General features: G+C 45.5%; 3 protein-coding genes across 8 annotated transcripts in view; 1 reads left to right on the top strand and 2 right to left on the bottom strand.

The window, feature by feature from the left end:
* On the top strand, positions 1-2,758 carry LOC117895851 (histone deacetylase HDAC1). Of its 2 annotated transcripts, none has more exons than XM_034803817.1 (4): positions 1-242; positions 665-777; positions 848-2,093; positions 2,163-2,758. In XM_034803817.1, the coding sequence occupies exons 1-4, from the start codon at positions 200-202 to the stop codon at positions 2,360-2,362; spliced, it is 1,602 nt and encodes a 533-aa protein (XP_034659708.1). In that variant the 5' UTR covers positions 1-199; the 3' UTR covers positions 2,363-2,758. The 2 variants fall into 2 exon arrangements, with proteins under 2 accessions (XP_034659708.1, XP_034659707.1); XM_034803816.1 differs by having other exon boundaries at positions 2,160-2,758.
* A 693-nt stretch (positions 2,759-3,451) lies between these two features.
* LOC117895846 overlaps positions 3,452-18,111 on the bottom strand; it is a 61,816-nt gene continuing 47,156 nt past the window's right edge. For 2 of the 5 annotated variants that reach the window (XM_034803804.1, XM_034803805.1), the window contains 3 exons: positions 17,793-18,054; positions 17,614-17,717; positions 3,452-4,073 (listed from right to left, as the gene is read on the bottom strand). In XM_034803804.1, coding sequence (XP_034659695.1) covers positions 3,642-4,073; positions 17,614-17,717; positions 17,793-18,054 — 798 coding nt within the window. In that variant the 3' untranslated portion in view covers positions 3,452-3,641. Of the gene's footprint in view, positions 4,208-4,629; positions 4,695-12,038; positions 12,661-17,613; positions 17,718-17,792; positions 18,055-18,111 lie in introns of those variants that run through there. The other 3 variants (XM_034803807.1, XM_034803806.1, XM_034803808.1) reach the window with 3 other exon arrangements.
* LOC117895860 lies at positions 7,668-10,886 on the bottom strand. The gene has a single exon (XM_034803828.1). It carries the CDS (start codon positions 8,841-8,843, stop codon positions 8,469-8,471), a length of 375 nt encoding a protein of 124 aa, XP_034659719.1. The 5' UTR covers positions 8,844-10,886; the 3' UTR covers positions 7,668-8,468.

Genomic DNA, 18,111 nt, shown 5'->3' with positions numbered 1-18,111 from the left:
TCACACTGGCGGTGCGCGCGAGTGTTTCTTTTGCAAAAAATAATTGTAATAAAAGGCGCCTGCAAAAAGCCGGTGACGCGAGCCTTTTGTGGCATATTTAATTGCAGTTGTGTTAAAGCAAACCAAATTTTAACCAGCGCCTACTGCAACATCAGGGAACTCTCCAGCACCGCCCCAGAGACACCGCAGCCCAACAAAAATGCAATCTCACAGCAAAAAGCGTGTCTGCTACTACTACGACAGTAAGTTTTTGCATAAAATAAGTAAAAATTAACACTTTCCCGCAGATAATTCTGATTCAATGACCTAAACAGTGCTTTTCGGTGCTGGGGGCTAATTTTTCCGGCTCCATTTGTCGGCGGATGATAGCATTTTGTGAATTTCAAGTTTTACGGCGACTGTACAAGCGCGTTTGGCCACAGCGCACTTCTGTGATGACAACCGCAGAGAGATTTTTGGTGGTGTGTGTGTATGCCGAAGTGTGCGTGTATGTACCTGTATGGCGGCTTTGTTCGGCGAAAGTGTATTCCGAACGGTTGTTGAGCGAAAAGTGCGCTGTGCGAGCGAACGCCTCGGCGACGGTGGCCGTAAAATATATTTTCTGCATAGCGTGGCAATTACTTGATTTTTCGCCAATATAACCCTTGGTATTTATGATCTCCAGGTGACATTGGCAACTACTACTATGGCCAGGGACACCCCATGAAGCCCCACCGCATACGCATGACCCACAATCTGCTCCTAAACTACGGTCTATACCGCAAAATGGAGATTTACGTAAGTCCCGAGATTTAGAGCCGCTAATTAAACAGAGAATTATAATATAATAATGTGACAACGCCCGCAGCGACCGCACAAGGCCACTGCCGATGAGATGACCAAGTTCCATTCGGACGAGTACGTCCGGTTCCTGCGTTCCATCCGGCCGGACAACATGACCGAATACAACAAGCAGATGCAGCGCTTCAATGTGGGCGAGGATTGCCCCGTCTTCGATGGTCTCTACGAGTTCTGTCAGCTGTCGGCGGGTGGCTCTGTCGCCGCTGCCGTCAAGCTGAACAAACAGGCCTCCGAGATCTGCATCAACTGGGGCGGCGGACTGCATCATGCCAAGAAGTCGGAGGCCTCCGGCTTCTGCTATGTGAACGACATCGTTCTGGGCATCTTGGAGCTGCTGAAGTACCACCAGCGCGTTCTCTACATCGACATCGATGTGCACCACGGCGACGGCGTCGAGGAGGCCTTCTACACCACGGACCGCGTGATGACTGTCAGCTTCCACAAGTACGGGGAGTACTTCCCGGGCACCGGCGACCTGCGCGACATTGGCGCCGGCAAGGGCAAGTACTATGCCGTCAACATACCCCTGCGCGATGGCATGGACGATGATGCGTACGAGAGCATCTTTGTGCCCATCATTTCAAAGGTAATGGAGACATTCCAGCCGGCGGCAGTGGTGCTGCAATGCGGCGCCGATTCCCTCACTGGCGATCGGCTGGGCTGCTTCAACCTGACGGTGAAGGGGCACGGCAAGTGCGTGGATTTCGTGAAGAAGTACAACCTGCCCTTCCTGATGGTCGGCGGCGGCGGCTACACCATTCGCAATGTCTCGCGCTGCTGGACCTACGAGACGTCCGTGGCCCTGGCCGTGGAGATTGCCAACGAGCTGCCGTACAACGATTACTTCGAGTACTTTGGGCCCGACTTCAAGCTGCACATCAGCCCCAGCAACATGACCAACCAGAACACGTCCGAGTACCTCGAGAAGATCAAGAATCGGCTGTTCGAAAACCTGCGCATGCTGCCACACGCACCGGGCGTGCAGATGCAGCAAATACCCGAGGATGCGATCAACGATGAGTCCGACGACGAGGACAAGGTGGACAAGGATGACCGCATGCCGCAGAGCGACAAGGACAAGCGCATTGTGCCCGAGAACGAGTACTCCGACTCGGAGGACGAAGGCGAGGGCGGACGCCGCGACAATCGTGCGTACAAGGGTCAGCGCAAGCGGCCGCGCCTGGACAAGGACAACAACAGCAACAAGGCCTCGTCGGAGGCGTCCAGCGAGATCAAGGATGAAAAGGAGAAGGGTGAGTGGCGCACGCAGCTCGCTCCCAAAGCATCAAACTTATTTCCTTTGTGTCCTTCCTTTGCAGTAGATGGCGCAGATGGTGAGGAATCGACGGCATCGAATGCGAATAGCAACAGCAACAACAACAGCAGCAGCAACAACAAAAGCGACAACGATTCGAGTGCGCCCGCGGGTGGTGCAGCGACTGGCGGTGGCTCTGGCTCGGGCTCTGGCTCCGGCTCTGGCTCCGGTTCGGGCGCCAAGGCCGCCAAGGAGAACAACATATGACGTGGCGGCCGCAATTGGTTATAGAAGCCAATTAAGCGACCGCCGAAGTACAAGCCGCCGGACTTCACCTAGCATCGTCTCTCCCCCCCGTCCTAGCTTAACATTCATCGCCCACACCACACACCCCAACCCTCACCCATCACCGATCACCGATCATTGCTTGAACCTTAATCTAAGCGCGCGGAGAATGTCGTGTCCCATGTCCTGGTCCACTGCGGACCGCTCCCCCTACTCATCGTAGGCTAAAATACAATTTATGTTGTAGGGCAATCGACTCCAGCTTCCTCATGGATCGAACATCTATAAGCTAGAGATAACAGAAAACGCGAAATATCTAACGCCTGGGCGTAAACCTAATCTAATTCAATAAATATTTATGAATAAGTAACTGCCGTATACGTGTATATGTTTAATTAATGCCTAAATATAGCTAGCTATAAGGTACCAAAAACTGCTCTGTGTGTGTTTGGGTTGCTTCGTAAATTTGGATGGAAATGTGACAAAAGAGTTCAGGGGGAGGCAGAGAATCTGTGCGAACGATGGACAGAGTGTCACTGGAGGTACTCGTTAACCATTAACTGATCTGAGGCTATTCTTAATTTAGACTACGAACCAAATTAGTAAACATTTCAGACGAAATTGCTGGATTCTAGTAGAGCAGCAAACATTTGTCAGCTTTTGCGGCTGCTCTAAGAGTATTTACAATGCGATTTTTAAAGAAGTAATTATTTTATGCGATAAATAAATCAATTTTGTGTCAAATTGCTTACTTTTTCAATGCATAATTGCATGGCATTATTTTTAAACTAATTAAACAAAGACAGTCTTAAAATCCACATGGAATAAATGCTGACTGCTACACGTGCGCCATCTATCGGTATGGCATTTAAACACAAGCCATTGCAGGGTGTATAACCAAGAAAAGGTAGCCAGCTATCGATATGCCAGTAACGATAGCACGATAAGTATCAAAATGAAAACAGTTGAGCGCGCAATTTGAAATGTGAATGAATGTATGGAACATTACTTACGTGCATGAAATGATTTGCTTCAGTTTCTCTGTAATTAAAAATAAACAATTATGAATTATTATCAATAACAATTCCTTTAATTTATAGCAACAATTTGTTCAACATTCGCTAACTATAAAATTGATAAACTAACTAACTAGAGCACTAACTAGCACTAGACTAGAGTTGATACGTAAGTAAGAGGCCGAGGATGCACTTGCCCCCCTCTCTGGTGGAGGTGTGTGCGACTGGCTTGAGTCCCAGCCCAGCTAATCCAGCGATAATATCGACTCGATGCTGTTGCGATTACTGCGCGGCTGCAGTCGCGGTCCACCCAAGTAACTAATTGGATTCGCGAACTGCCGCTGCTGCAGCGCCCCACCCACCAGATAGAGCAGCGGCAGCGCTTTCGTGCGATGTCGTGACGGTGGTGGTGGTGGTGGTGGGGGTAGGACTGGTACGGGTGCTGCTGCTATAGCTGGGGGCATTGTGGACCGCCCTGTGGACTGTGTTGTCGCATTGGCATTTGTGGCATCGACATCAAAGGGATGCCCTGTGTCATCGGGTGCTTTGTGGCGGGATTTTGCTCGTTGCGGCGGCTTCTGCTGCTGTTGCTCCTCTTTATGTTGATGCTCTTCTTGCGGGTCTTCATGTTGCTGCTGTTGCTGCTGCTCTTCATCATGTTGCTCCGCCTGCGCTGACTGCGAGAGATTGGGCATGAAAATGGTCAGGTGGGGGTGTGGCGTGGTGGGACACATACAAATGCGGGTGGGTGGGTGCTGGCACGAAGGGTGGAGGTTAGATCAAATATTTTTCAGGGTTTAATTCTATTTGGCTTTAGTCCAGTCAAAGTGACATTCAATGGACATGGAAATGGAAGCGAAGGACAACGTAGATGCGGTTGTGTGTGTGTGTGTGTGTGTGTCCAGAGAAGAGATAAAGTTTTATAATTATTCAAAGCTTTTGGCAGAAAAAAACGGGTGCAAGGGGGATGAACGGGGTGCAGGTGCTCAAGCTGTTGCTGCTGGCAAAATAGTTGCAGTTTGCTGGTGCTTCTGGATTTTGGCACCTGTCGTGATTTGGCACTTTATGTTGTTAATATAAATGCCAAGCACAAGTCTGTGCATGTGTGCATGTGTGTGGCCCGTGCAGCATCCATTTGGTTGCACTCTAAACCTGCCCCAACAATGGCGCCACATCAGTCGCTGCTGCTGCTGCTGGATGGTGTCTTGGTTACATGAAACCCGCCAGTCACTTCACGAAAACCTCCACTCATGCCCGCTGCCAGTGCCACACCCACTCTCTAACAGCTCCCAAGACAGCTGCTGGATGGCTGGCTGGCAGCATGGCAGGCCCCGAAATCCACTACAAGGCAAGCGGGCTAACGCGTTTCAGTCAAGTGCAAATGTGTTGGCCAGGAGGACATTTACATACAGCCCAAAGATGCACAAAGATGTTGCTGGGGAAAGCACCGACTAGGGACATACACTAACAGCTAAAGAGGAAGAAGTAATTCCAACAAAATCTCTGTGAAAACCCTGTTACCCCACCCTGCCCTAAAGTGTATCAAGAACGCATTTAAAATGTTATTTTTTCCACGCTGTTGGCGCTGCCTTTTGCTTTTCATAGTTTTCCATTTGCACAAGAGAACGGGAGAGAGAGAGGGTGGGAGGGGGAGGAGACCCATTTCAGTTTCATTTCTGTGCAATTTTATTGTTCTTGGCTGAAGGTTACTCGAGGAGCAGCACCGGCAGCGGCACCCAACAATAAGCAAAAACTTGCACTTTCATGCAGCACCAACACTGACACACTTCTGTAATCCCCCTGCTCTACCCCTGTGTCCTTTGGCAGCCATATTAACATTGTTGTTCAGACATTTTTCATTGCAGAACTGCATTTCAAATATTGTAATACTTTGGCCACGTCATCCCGTGCAGAGATCGCAGGGAGAGCGGAAAGCAGAGAAGAGAGAGCAGCGAGCAAAGAGAGAGGAGCGCGAACAGCAGAGCGAAGAGAAGAGCGAGCGAAAAGTAGCGGCATATTCCAATTTATTACCTGCCAGAGAAGCAAAACTTTCAGGCAAACACACACGCAGGCATAGCCCCGCCCCAAACTCCACTGCAACCCAACAAAAGGTACATTCATATAAAGGTAAGGCAAGCAGAAAGGTACGTAAAAGCCACAGACTGCTACCACGCTACCTTCCCACATAATTTACACTTTAACCCAACTTTCCTCACTCTCAACAAAACTACAGACAGGGCACGCATTGTCCTGGCAGTGGGCTGCGGGCCTGCCCCGCGCGTCAGTGGAATATATTTATTACACATGTTGGACATCGTAAGCACACAAGTTCTGATGCTCATTTGGTCTCTCTGCGATGGTCAAACAAGCAAAATGCCTTGTTAACCATTATGGGCCATGTTTTAATGTGGCAACCACACACAAACGACAAACACAAATAACAACAACAGCATCAGCATCAGCAGCAGCAACAACCAAACAGTTACAGCAAAAACAACAATAACTTTTCGCATTAAATGAATGCCAAGTGGCATTGAGACAGAGCGAGATGGAACTAGCTCCTGGCTTCCCGGCTGGAGGGAAAGAGCACGGGCGGCACAAACAAAAGAAAGAAAAACTTTGTTGTTTCTGGTGATGTTTCCTCTTCTTCGTTTTGTTGTTGTTTGTTTTTTTTTGAACTTTTCAACGCGGAAATTAATAACAAATTGCTTTAAGCCACCATGACGATTACGCTCTCTCCGTCCTTCGCTCCGCTCAATGGCCATGGCTACACACACACAATACACTCGGGGACACATGAAGAAGACATTAATGCTCGTCCTACAATGCTGTTAATATTATTATTATGTACATGGAAGCGGAGCGACTCATAAAGAGATTTGAGAAGGGAGAATGATATTTTGTGACTAGGACTTTCCCAGTGGGAATAACAGGTGGTCCATTTTGGTAATGAGGTTATCTTGTCGATGAGCATAGAGATCTAAGCAGGAGCTACGAGCTCTCAGTGCAAATGCTTTCCACTTTGTTCAACTTCAAACAAATTTTCTTCATAATTCAATTAATGTTCCATCAAATTTGATTGGAAATTAATATTCATGATAATATTTTTGATAATTATTGCCTTCCAGTTGTTTCATGATAATTATAAATATTTTCCTATTACCACAGCTCCAATTGATGGGAGTTTTTACTGATGAAAATCTGATTTTAATTATATTAAATGCATAAATGTAAGTCTTTAGATTGGGGAAACATTTCAGTGGTTTAATCATATATTTATCCATCAAATTGTATTGCTAAATGAAACTTAAATGTTAAATAAACTAAAATAGAAAACACCAATAGAAACGTGACCAATTAAAGTTCAATTATAATTAAGTAATCCAAAACTATAAAGTGTCGCTAGCAATTTCTCGCCAATTGTAAATCTACGAAAATCCCTCCGTGCATTTTTCTGGGCGTCTGTTTGTATGTGTTTGCCCTGGCAACGCCTTAAGTGAAGAGAAAGAGCGTGGAATAAACTTTGCCAGGCACAATAAACACTTCATTGCGCTCTTGAGTTAATTTGTCAAGAAAGAACGAGCCAACGAGCAAAGCGAGCGAGCGACTCGGCGCATACATGTTAAAAATTATTGAAAAAGTTTCAAGTGGGCAAATGGCAACGAAAGATATTGTTTGGCCATGATGGTTTTTCATTAAGGGATACCTCTACCCCGTCCTGCCTGCTGGACCATAGTAATTGGTGTAGACAGAGGGAGCGAGAGAGAGAGAGCACATGAATAATGCATGCACGAAAAGTTGTATGAAAATGCACGAAAAACCAGGAAACGCCACAGATTTGAACCCCACCAGAGACCAGTTCCAGCACAGCCCCTTCTGGGGAAACAAACAAAATGCTGGTTCGAAAAAAAGTTCTGGAAAAATAAGCAAAAAATAATAATTAGAGCAAGCTGCTAACCAGCGGAAGGGCAATTGGCTCCGTGTTCGTCTCCAGCAATTTTAGGATTTTTTTTGGGTATATTCATCGTTTGGCAGCAAGGATGATGCGATTTCAGATTGGAATTAGTAGAGGAAGGTACAAGTAAGGGATCAGCGGCGGCTAGAGACTGGCAGTTCTTGGGCGGAACAAGAGCTGCATGAAAGCTGCACGCGACAAACTGTAAATTGTATCCACTAGATAGTGGCTACTCGAAAACATTCCCAAAAGCAGAACAGCAGCAGTGCAGCAGCATTTAGGTTTTGTGCCATCAAGAGTTCTCTTTGCTTTCCACGCTGCTTCTCCCCTTTTGTTTCTATGCTTCGCTTTGGGATGCTCCACTTTGCGCTGCACTTTCCCCTTACACCACTCATCCTTTTGCCCTGCTGCTGTTCAATAAACTGCAATTCGTGCGCCACTTCTCCGTGCATTCATTTGTGGCACTCTCTTCGCTCCGACACTCTCCCAAGCGCTCAAATGCACGCACACAGCCTCACACTTGCAGTCACGGGCAGCGACTACTACTCTACGTTACGTTACGTTACGTACATTGTGCTTGGCATACATGGCGTATGAGTGACATTTAATTAAAATTTATGTAGTCTAAAAAGGCAAAAATTTTGTCTACACCACAGCGAACGACGACGATGAAGCAGAAAGCAGTTGCTGCAAGGAGGAGAGGTGTGGTGGCGCCACCACTCCCTGCCTGTGCACTGCCTGTTCAAATTTATGCAACGCACCATTTTGTTTGAGTTGTATTAAATGTTAGCAGTGTTCTGTTCTGTTCTGTTCTGTTCCGGTAATCATGTGTAAATTTGTTTTTACACCCCACAGAAACTGCATTGTCAGTGCTGGGAAAGGTTATCAAATATTTAAATGGAAAATTGCCACACGGGAAAAAGGCAGATCCAAGCGGATAACAAGTGCAAAATGTTGTCTCTTTTCACTCATGATTGAAGTTTAATTTACGTTTGTTTTGGAAATATCTCTGAGCTTAAACTAAAGTATAATAGTTAGGTGTAAAATGTACAATCTTATAATAGGAATCACTTGTGCTGTTCTATGTCAGACTTTTCCCTCCCATGCAGCACCGCCCTCACTTGCTGTTTGTGCTTTTCAGTTGCCTCTTCAAGCCCATTTCCATGCGGCGGTAGTGCAGGCGACGCTGCAGACTCTTCCGGAAGACGGTCTCCCTGGCCAGGATGGCCAGATCCTCGAAGCTGCATTGTCGTATGTTCTGCTTGGTGCGAGCTATCAGCTCGGTTGTCAAATGAATTTTTGTGATGGAAGCGCGTGCCGTCTGCCCGTTGCGGCGGCGCAGCTCCTCGCGGTGCTTGAACATCACATAGGCGGCGGTGGGGGAGGGCGGCTGCGGCATCGGACTCCCACTCGTCGTCTCAGTTGCCTCCTGTTTCTGTGGCAACTGCTGGGCCGTCGGCTGTGCGTTGTTTTTTTTCTGCATGAGACACATCTTGGTTGCTGAAGTGCTTGAGTGCGTTTGCTGGTTACGTCAATGCTGGCTCCTGAATTTATACACATTCGACGACACCTTTTCTGACCTGCCCGTCCGCCCGTCCATTCATGAGAGGTGCGGCGGCGCAGGTCATTCAAACGCCGCATGACCTGAGCTGCACTTTTTACGAGTCATTCGATTTTTTACAGCTGCCCCGCGTCACAGGGTTGTGGGCACAGTGGATTAAAAAAAAACTGTAATCCCATTCATTACCTAAAAAGTGTCGTAAAGTGTGCCCGAGTACCCTAGCCAAAAGGAGCGCAAAAAACTAGCTCTCTCTCTCTCTCTCACGCTCTTTTGACGCGCTCCGCTAATCCGGATACATAACCGGATTAAGTCAAACGAAACTGTTTATGGGTTCGCAGCAAGTTCTCCTGTTTGTTCTCTGTTCACCATCCATGCACTCATCGATGATGATGTTAATCCTTTGGCTGTGGCTATGGCTCTCTGGCCTCGCAATTAGCATCATAATGCAGCGACAGCTGATGGCGTTCCTTCGAGGTTCGTTCTATATTTTGGGAATTTCACATCAAAATGTCGGCTTGGGTGCGGACAAATGACCAGCTGACCCAAATTTGTAAACATTCAAGACAAATATTTGGCTTTGATCGCCGGCCACAAGCGCCGCAACTTCTTTATTATTCCACGGACGGGTACAGGGCACAGTGGTGTGGGATTTAGGTGTTGGCCGATTCGTAAGCCCATCATGGATTTAAGTAATTTAAATGGCTTTTGTTTTTGCCAGAGAAAGCCTCTGTTGTTCTCTGTTCTCCAGTTTGAGCTTCCGATCTCTTATGCTCCTTCTGTTTTGCAGTTTATGCGCCGTTTTATATCAGCCCCTCTCTTCGCGTTCTCTTTTTTAAAGAGAGCCAAAGAAAGAGTCCGAAGTGCCGCTATGATCAAAGCTCTTCTCTGCATTCTTTTGGTTCACTGAAGAAGAGCTTTGAAGAGGAGGAAAGCTCTTTGCTGCTCTCAACTTATCACATTTTCTTCCCAATGTGCCACGACTATGTGTTGTTTTTTCATAAAATTCCGCTTAAAGGCCAAAAGGGCGCTGTAAACTCATTAAATTGGCTTGACTGCTGCTATCCATCCGTTAGCTCTGGCTATGGCTTTGGCTATTGCTTATTCCATCGCATTTTTCAATAATCTTCAATGTGTGTGTGTGTGTGTGGGATACCAGAGACCCTTCTACCAGACTGGCTTTCATTATGAAAAGGGTTTTTCGGCTACACTATACTATCCTTCGCCGCCGTTGCTCCGATGTGCGAAAATCACAACATTTTAATCTCATAATCTGAATTTATGTGCAGACTCAATTTCGTTATACTTAACGACATTTTATGCGGTTATTTTATGCAGGCAACAGCATAACAGGGCGAAAGCTGAAGGAGCTGGCTGCTGCTGCTGTCCTTTTTTTCACTCCTTTGCTCCCCTTGCGGTCTGGCTGGCACCCTAAATATGGAGAGTAGCAGGAACAGCGAATGTTAAGTGCGCTCCACCCCAGTGTCCATGTGTCAGTGTGCCTGTGTGAGTACTTGAGATTTTCTATGGTCGCACAAAACACATTAGTTAAAAGTACTGACCAGCAAAGCCACTAACAAGCTGTTGGCCGCCTCTGCTGCTCAGTGCCCTCACCGTTACACATGGTATAGTAGCCCCTCACTCTGCACTGTGTTGAGTTCTTGCTGCTCTCTCCCCACATGTTCAACCTGCTCTCTCCCCCACAAGCTCAACCATCTCTGCTCCATCCTTTGCTTGTCCTGCTCTCCCCCACACACTCACATATTGAAGTGCCATTATGTGTGCTTTACTCTGTCCATCTTCTCCTCTCCCGCTGCTGTTGCTGCTGCTGCTGCTGCTGTTTCTCCATCTCCTTCTTCTCTTTCATCTTCTTGCTGTTGTCAATCTGGTTGATGGCTGTGCTTTGCTATACCCTTCCCTGGGGTATTACACGTATTATACTCCACAGAGATTTGCTACGCTGACAAGAAGGTTTATATAATATTTGCAAGACTTTAAAAGCTAATCTAGAAATGACTTAATCAAATAGAAAATCGATTTGCAAGAGTATCCAATGTGTCATTACCCCTCCAATATGTATATATTTTCTTTCTTCTCGCTGTCAGCATTTTTTGTTCGAAACTTTTTTAATAAACGCATTTAAATAAATTGATGTGTGCATGCACGAGTTGTCTTGCGTAATTTCTCATCATTTAATATGAAACAAGTTAAGGTCTCCCCTACAGCCCCTACTACCCACCAGTTCAATCTCAGTTTCTTCCTTGCCAAAGAACTTTTACTTTTATTACCTTCGTATATCACACAGCGAGAAAAATTACAAGAGAAAAACACAAAGAAAATGAAAGAAAAGCGTGCGAAAGTTGTGCAATTCTTAAAACTTAATAGATGCAACTTTGCTTTCACTCTGCTTTCAGTTTTCACAGTTTTTCACAACACAAATTATGCAGCGAGCAATTTCGGAACTTAACTCTAGAGTTATCAGAGATATACCTTAATTACAGTTTATGAGTTTCGAGCACAACGCGAGTTAATTAATAGTTCAATAATTGTTATTGGGCACAACTTTTGGTGGCGGTGAAATCTTCAATTTTATGCAGTTCCATGGAGTCCCTTAAATGAGTTTCGAAAACATTTTGGCACTTTGTTTTCCACGTTTCTTTTTTTGCTTCAATGCCCATTAAACCCTAAGGAATTCTATTCATTCCATTGATTTAATCTCCTACATTGATGCTTTAATTTACTTTAGTTCTTCTAAAATAAAATTCCTAACGTTCAGACGTTCTTTTAACTTAAACTCGTTTCTTCTATCTATCACTTATTCGTACATTTCGTTTTATATTTCATTCGATTGAGTTCCTTTCTTCAGCATCCTTTTCAAAGTCTTTAATTACTTTTCTAAATTTAATTTTTAGCCATTTCTCGACCACATTTATTGACTTTAAAGTTTCATTTAGTTTGAATTTCGTTTGTTTGACCAAGTTTTAGCCAATTTTTAAGAAATATTCATGTCAATTGCCAGACAGCTTTCTTTCTTTATACATGAGAATTCAAGGACTTCCTTCTTTCGCTTGCAATTTGTATTATTTGTTTTGTCTTTGTCTCTGTTTCGGTGCCTCTGTCTCTCTGGCTCTGTGTCTGTTTTTATTTATACAAATTGCTTTTGTTTTTTTGGCTCATCCTCTATCTCCGCTGGCTCTCTCCGAGCTCTCGTGCTTTATTTATTCTGCCTTGTTGTCTTGCCATCCATTCGCCTAAATATTTATGCTTTTATACATCTTTTTTGGCATGTTTTTTTGCATACACTCCGCTCCCTCTGTCTCTGCTCTTCGGTTCGTCAGTTTCTGGTGGTTGTCGCGCGTCTATTGACGCCATGATATCCATTCTGCTTGGCCCCCGTTTTGCGACCCCCATTGCTGTTGCTGCTGCTGCTGTTACTGTTGTTGCCTGTGGCAGCGGCCAAATCTACATCCGTTTCGGCAACGATTGGCGGACCCCAAGACACTTGTCGCCGCACAGTTGGTGGGCCTGAACCAGCTCCTGCGAGCCCTGCTGCTGCTCCTCCTGTTCCGCTTCCGGCTCCGGCTCCAGCTCCAGCTCCGGCTCCGGCACCAACTCCTCCTCCCTGCTTGCGTCGTTTGCTACTCTGCTGCTGAAGTGTAGCCGCTCTTTGTGGCAGTTGTCGTTGTTGCTGCTGCTGTTGTTGTGGCGGCAGCGGCTGCTGCTTTTGACTTTCATGTTGCTGCTGCTGCTGCTGCAGAAATGTTTCGTATTGCTTTTTATTAAAAACTTTTTCATTTCATATTCTTTGTTTTAAAACATTTGCCACTCTTCGCATTCTCTCTTTTGACGGCGACATTCTCTTCTCAAAGATACTCGTATTTTTCGGGATATTCTTTAATTAGTTTTGCTTCATTCTGCTGCTTGATGTGCTGTGTGCTGCGTGCTGTTTGTTGCATGACATGTTTTTGCCGTTGCATGCATTTTAGTCGAGTTTCATGCAGAGGAACAGAACATTTAATTAACGTGCACAGAACGGGAATTTAAAGAACGCGATATTTCCCAGCTGTTGGTACTGTTCTCAATCAAATTAAAGTAAGTCAAGGTTAAGCCCCAGTGCACGCCTTGAATTTCCCAGAATTAAGAGAGCCTGCGCCCATTGAAGTGTCCAAGCCCATGCCCAAGCGCTCTCATTGTGTCCCGTGCTCATTGTTCTCTCTACGCCTGATTGTTCTCCTTCTGCTCACTTTCTTTGTTGCGCCACACAGACTTCTTTTGTGCCGTGACTCGCCAAAGGCTGAATTGTCCAAAGGGAACACAAATCAGGTAAGAATAATCAGCATGAGCCATGTAACTGAGCGAGCGTTAGCATGGGACAGCACTTCAATTAGAGCTTTTAGTAAGAGATAAGCACATGCACATGCACTAAAGAGGGAACATTTCGCTTACAAGAACACACACAGGTAGCCCACAGAAAGCGAAAGCAAAGAGAGAGACTTAATGCAGATCGGTTATAGGATTTTCTCTTAAGTTGCTAATTAAAGAGGAAAGAGAAAGAGGTAAAAGAAAACGGAATTATTCATCCATTAAAATAACCCCTCGCTCTCTCACTCTCTCTCTCTCGTTTGCTCGTATTTGCGTTACAAAACCAAGCGAAATAGTTTTCGCTCATAAACAAACAAAATTGAAATTGATTTCCTTCTTTGAGACAAATTAAAATTGTTTGCTTACCCCACCAATAGCACCCGTTCCGTTCCGTTCCGTTTCGGTTTCTGTTTATTAAATTGTGGCTTGCGTTTTAATTTACACATCATTAGCTCAAGTCGACTCGACTTCTTTGCCTTCATTAAGATTTATAGAAAACTTGGGCAAACAGCAGCACCCACACACAAACACACACAGATAGAGTGAACGGAAGACTGAACGATAGCGGGTGGAGAGCAAAGCTCCCTCTGTGTGCTTTTAAAAGCGACGAAGAGGAAGACGAGGGCAAGGGCAGCGCCAGCGTCAGCGTCAGAGTTTGTTGTTGTTGTTGCTGCTTGGGGTTTCGTTTTTGCATTCTAAGCTCGTAATGAGTTTCACCGCAGCATTGTGGCGGCTGGAAAAGTTAAGTGCGTGCTGCGTTTGCGGCGAGGCCCAAATGAACAGCAACAAAGGGGGGAGGAGGCGAAGTGCACTGCATCAGGGGCAATGGGTGGCTCGGTTTCCAGGGTTGCCTGGCTGCTGCAGCGAAAGATGAAAGAAAAGCGGTAAGACGCCCACAAACATTTCGGAATAAAAAGAAAACTTGGCATGCATGACAGGAGTAACCTCAACCAGTGGTATGGCAGCAGCAGCAGCAGCAGAAGCATCCACCAACAGCAGCTGGGGCACTTGCACTTTTTGCTGCTCCTTAAACAAAAGCCACACACAGCTTCCTTCCACCTATACCAGCTTTCACTCACCCCACGGCCCACGCCCCCCTTTGTAAGCGAAACTTTTTGATTTTGAGGCAGGAAAAAAGTTTCTGAGTGCGCTTCAATTTCGGTTGCTTTGCAATCAGGCTGCAGCGAGGCTAGAGCGCCGCCAGTCAAGTAGAAATGTGAAGGAAGGTTAAGAGAGGGGAGGTGGGCGCTTGGCGTAGACAATGACTCACGCACTTTGCACAGCGTAACTTTTGCTATTTTTCGGGTGTCGCCTGTTCGGAAAAACTAAGAAAATTCGTTGCAAGATTTGAATGTGCATCAGTGTGGCAGGAGGAGCAGCAGCAGCATCAGCGACAGCGACAGCGGGAAAGATTTCACCCGATTGGCCTGAAGGAGATCCCGGGAAATTCAATTTGGTTGCAGCTTAAGCCCCTGACAAAGTACATGCTAAGTAAGCTCAAAAGTAACATGCCCCACGGACCCCCTCCAAGACAGTTTTGCAGCTCGTGCCAGCGCCTCGATAGACACTTTTGCCAGGCTAAAACTACATAAAAGCCAATAAGTTCAATATTTTGCTTTTCCCCCAAATTTTCCGGGGTTCGACGTTCGGGCAGGATTCGGTTCGTCTTCAGTCGAAAGTTTGTTTTGGGCGTGCCGAAAAGTCGATGCAAAAGTTGAAAGTTCTTGCTGCGTTTGTTGCTTAGTTTCGAGGTTTTGTCTTAAGTTTTTCTGCCCAAAAGGAGTTACTCCATGCCCATACTATAAATTTATATATACGTATATAAATCATGGACAGCACTTGATAAGCAAAAAGCAGACTGAAGCGGCAGCAGCCCCATTGTCCCATAAATTGTGGCCCCTGCAACAATTGTTATTCTATTCTTGGACTCAAAAGTTCATTCCTTTGGCAGGCAGAGTTCCCTCACGTTCCCAGTTTGACTGGCTTTTAATACTCTTAAGGAGTGTCAGACGATATGCAGAGCCGATTTGGCCATGTTTGGTTGTTCTTGCTGGAGATAAACAGAACCAAAGAGAACACCTTCAAGTGTATTCCCAACTTCGGTCTCCCAACCCTGAATTTCCTTCTTATTATTTTCCCCGTTGGTACCCGCAACGCATATTCATTTGGCAAATGTCTTTGGGCCCTAACAAAGGAGAGAGAATGCAGTTCAATTTATTTGTGAGGTATTTTAACTTTTGTGCTGCACCGAGCACTTTTTCTATTAAATAACATTTTAGACAATTGGCTGGGCTGCAAAAAAAAAGAGAACGGAGGCTGCTGCTGGCCAGCACGAAGAAATTGCTTAAGAAATTGTTCTGGCCACAACAGCAAAGGCAAGCCAAGTGTTCCAGTTTGAATGTTTTTTTACACAAAGGGAAATGAATTGGCCAATATACAAAATAAATAGGAAAATCGGCAGGGGTACGAGCCAAAAGAACCGAAACCACACACAAAAGTCGTTTGGAAAGTTTTGAAAGGATGCTGAGAGAAAAAAAGAACTATCAAGGAGAACTGTAACCAAAGCAAAACATGTCTAAGCAGCTTACTTCCAGCAAGTGCTATTGTGTGGGTCATACCAAAGTAATTCTTGTGCAGCGATGGAGGAGAGGGGTGTGAAGAGATAGGTTTATGGGATTGTTCCAATGGCAGCTTTATGATATATATGTATAATATGATTTTAGTTAGGTTTATTTTGCTGGAATTTATTTAAGAAAGAAATAATTTTTTATTGGAAGACTTGCAGGTTTCGTATGGGAATAAAATGATGTTGCCTGACCCTAGCGGCTTCTACTCCTCGTTTTCTAGTAAGGGTGAGGACTCCTTGCCAGGTTTTGGCAATTAGTAGCACAGAAAAAACTGAGAAACGGACCAAAAACCCCAACAACACCCGCTACAATGGCCCATCAAGAGTCATGCACCATTTCTTGAGCTTTTAAGTCGAGACTTGAGTAAACAAAAATCCCAGATGTGTTCCAGTTATCCCACAAATCGTTGAAAAATAGCTTCAAGTTTTTACCCCTTAATTTCTCTCCCTCCCTCTTGTTCCCCCTTTCAAGTTCCAATAATAAAACCCACAAATCTATGGCCTACACACTTCGACGGGGTGGTGTGCTGCTCGCTTTCCCAACCATTCATACACCTTGTGGTGGAATTAATGCACTCGACTTGATAGTGCCGTGTGTCCCCCCGTTAATCGGCTTAAACAATAATTGAGAAATAATTGAATTGGCTAAAGCATTGTTCTCCGCCACACACAGGCAGTCAGGCAGTGTTTATTATTGAGCCGGCCAATTGCATCTGGGCAATGAATTAAGGCAATTGTCAATAGTTTTCGTCTTTTGTTTCCACATAATTTGTATTTTTTCGGGTGCGGGTAGCAGTCATTGTTGAATTAAACAGTCATTCAATATCAACAATTAAAGCAGCAACTGGCTGTTTTGCCATTAAATTACGATTATATATTTTTATAATAAATCGGAAATTGTTTGCTGCTGAAGAAACTGCGTACACGATTTACTCCCCCTTCGTATATATATTTTGTTTATTTAGTTAAATTCAATTAAATGCAATTTAATTAAACGGAACAGTACTCGCAAGTGGATGGATGACCACAGGGCAGACAAGGAGAGAGAGGGAGAGTGTGGAAGAGAGACGCACGCACATCTCATGGTCATGTGCCTCACACGGAAAATAAACAAAATTTAAATTCTTTACCCAACAAGTGAGGAAAAACACATCAAACATTAGGAGCAAGAGCAAACATAACAAGTAAATAAAGGGTGGGCGCATTAAAGCATAAATACAGAAATTAAAATATAATATAATATAATGTGTAAATGATTCCACGGAGCTTTCAAGGCTCCATCTTCGCCCGTTGTGTGTGCGTGCCCTTGCTCATTATAATTCATATTATAAACCAGATTTATCCACTTCTATGACCCCAATCTATGACGAATATATATGATACATAATGTATACCTTAAGTACTGCTGCTGACTGTCCAAATAATTGGTTGTCTGTAGGTTGGGTTTTGGGTTGATGCAATTTCATGCCTTTTATGTACTTTTGCCTTACATTATGTAATGACAGACAGCTCTCGTCTCATCCTCTTGTGTTTTAGTATGCCATGCGTGGTGTGGTGTGGTGTGTGTGTGTTGTGGGTGTGTGCTTTGGGTGTTCGTGTTATTTACATGCCAATGCCAAGGCCGCTGCCACATGCCTCATGCAAATTGGTCTCGCTGATTGTGACAAGCGGCGCCATTTTGATAAGATTCTGTGGAGTCTCGTGTCCAGTGCTTACCGGTAATGGTGGGACGACGACCACCTCCACCTCTGCCTCCAGCTGGCCATTTGGCGTGGCGGCAGCAGCAGGCGGCGGCACTGCTGGCGACTCGGCCCCAGACTCTGTTAAGGGACCGTAAAAGAAAGTACAATTTGTTCATATTTTGTGGGATTTTTCAGTGATTTATATGGACGCACCAGTTGGCCCGGCAGTGTCCTCTGGCGTTGGCTCCGCTGTGGCAGTTGCTTCGGCCGCATCCTTCTGTGTCTCCGCTTTCGAGGGCGCGGCGGAGGCGTCCTCTTCATCCTCCTCTTCCTCCTCACGCACCTCATCGATGACGCGCGTGGCAATGTCTCCATTTTTGGTGGCTGTGTCAGGCTGCGAGGCCGTCACACTGCCATTCTTCAAGATGCCCACCAAGGGGGCGCCATTGCCCGGCTTCTTGTCCTCCTGCGGCAGCTGCGGGGCACAGACAGACAGACAGTAAATGCAACGTTAATTCAGCTTGAGGCCATT

This window comes from Drosophila subobscura, chromosome J, assembly GCF_008121235.1.
Source record: "Drosophila subobscura isolate 14011-0131.10 chromosome J, UCBerk_Dsub_1.0, whole genome shotgun sequence".
In the NCBI taxonomy this organism is placed as follows: Eukaryota; Metazoa; Arthropoda; class Insecta; order Diptera; family Drosophilidae; genus Drosophila; species Drosophila subobscura.
The sequence above is the reverse complement of the archived record's forward strand: the minus strand, read 5'-3'. Positions and strand labels throughout refer to the sequence as shown.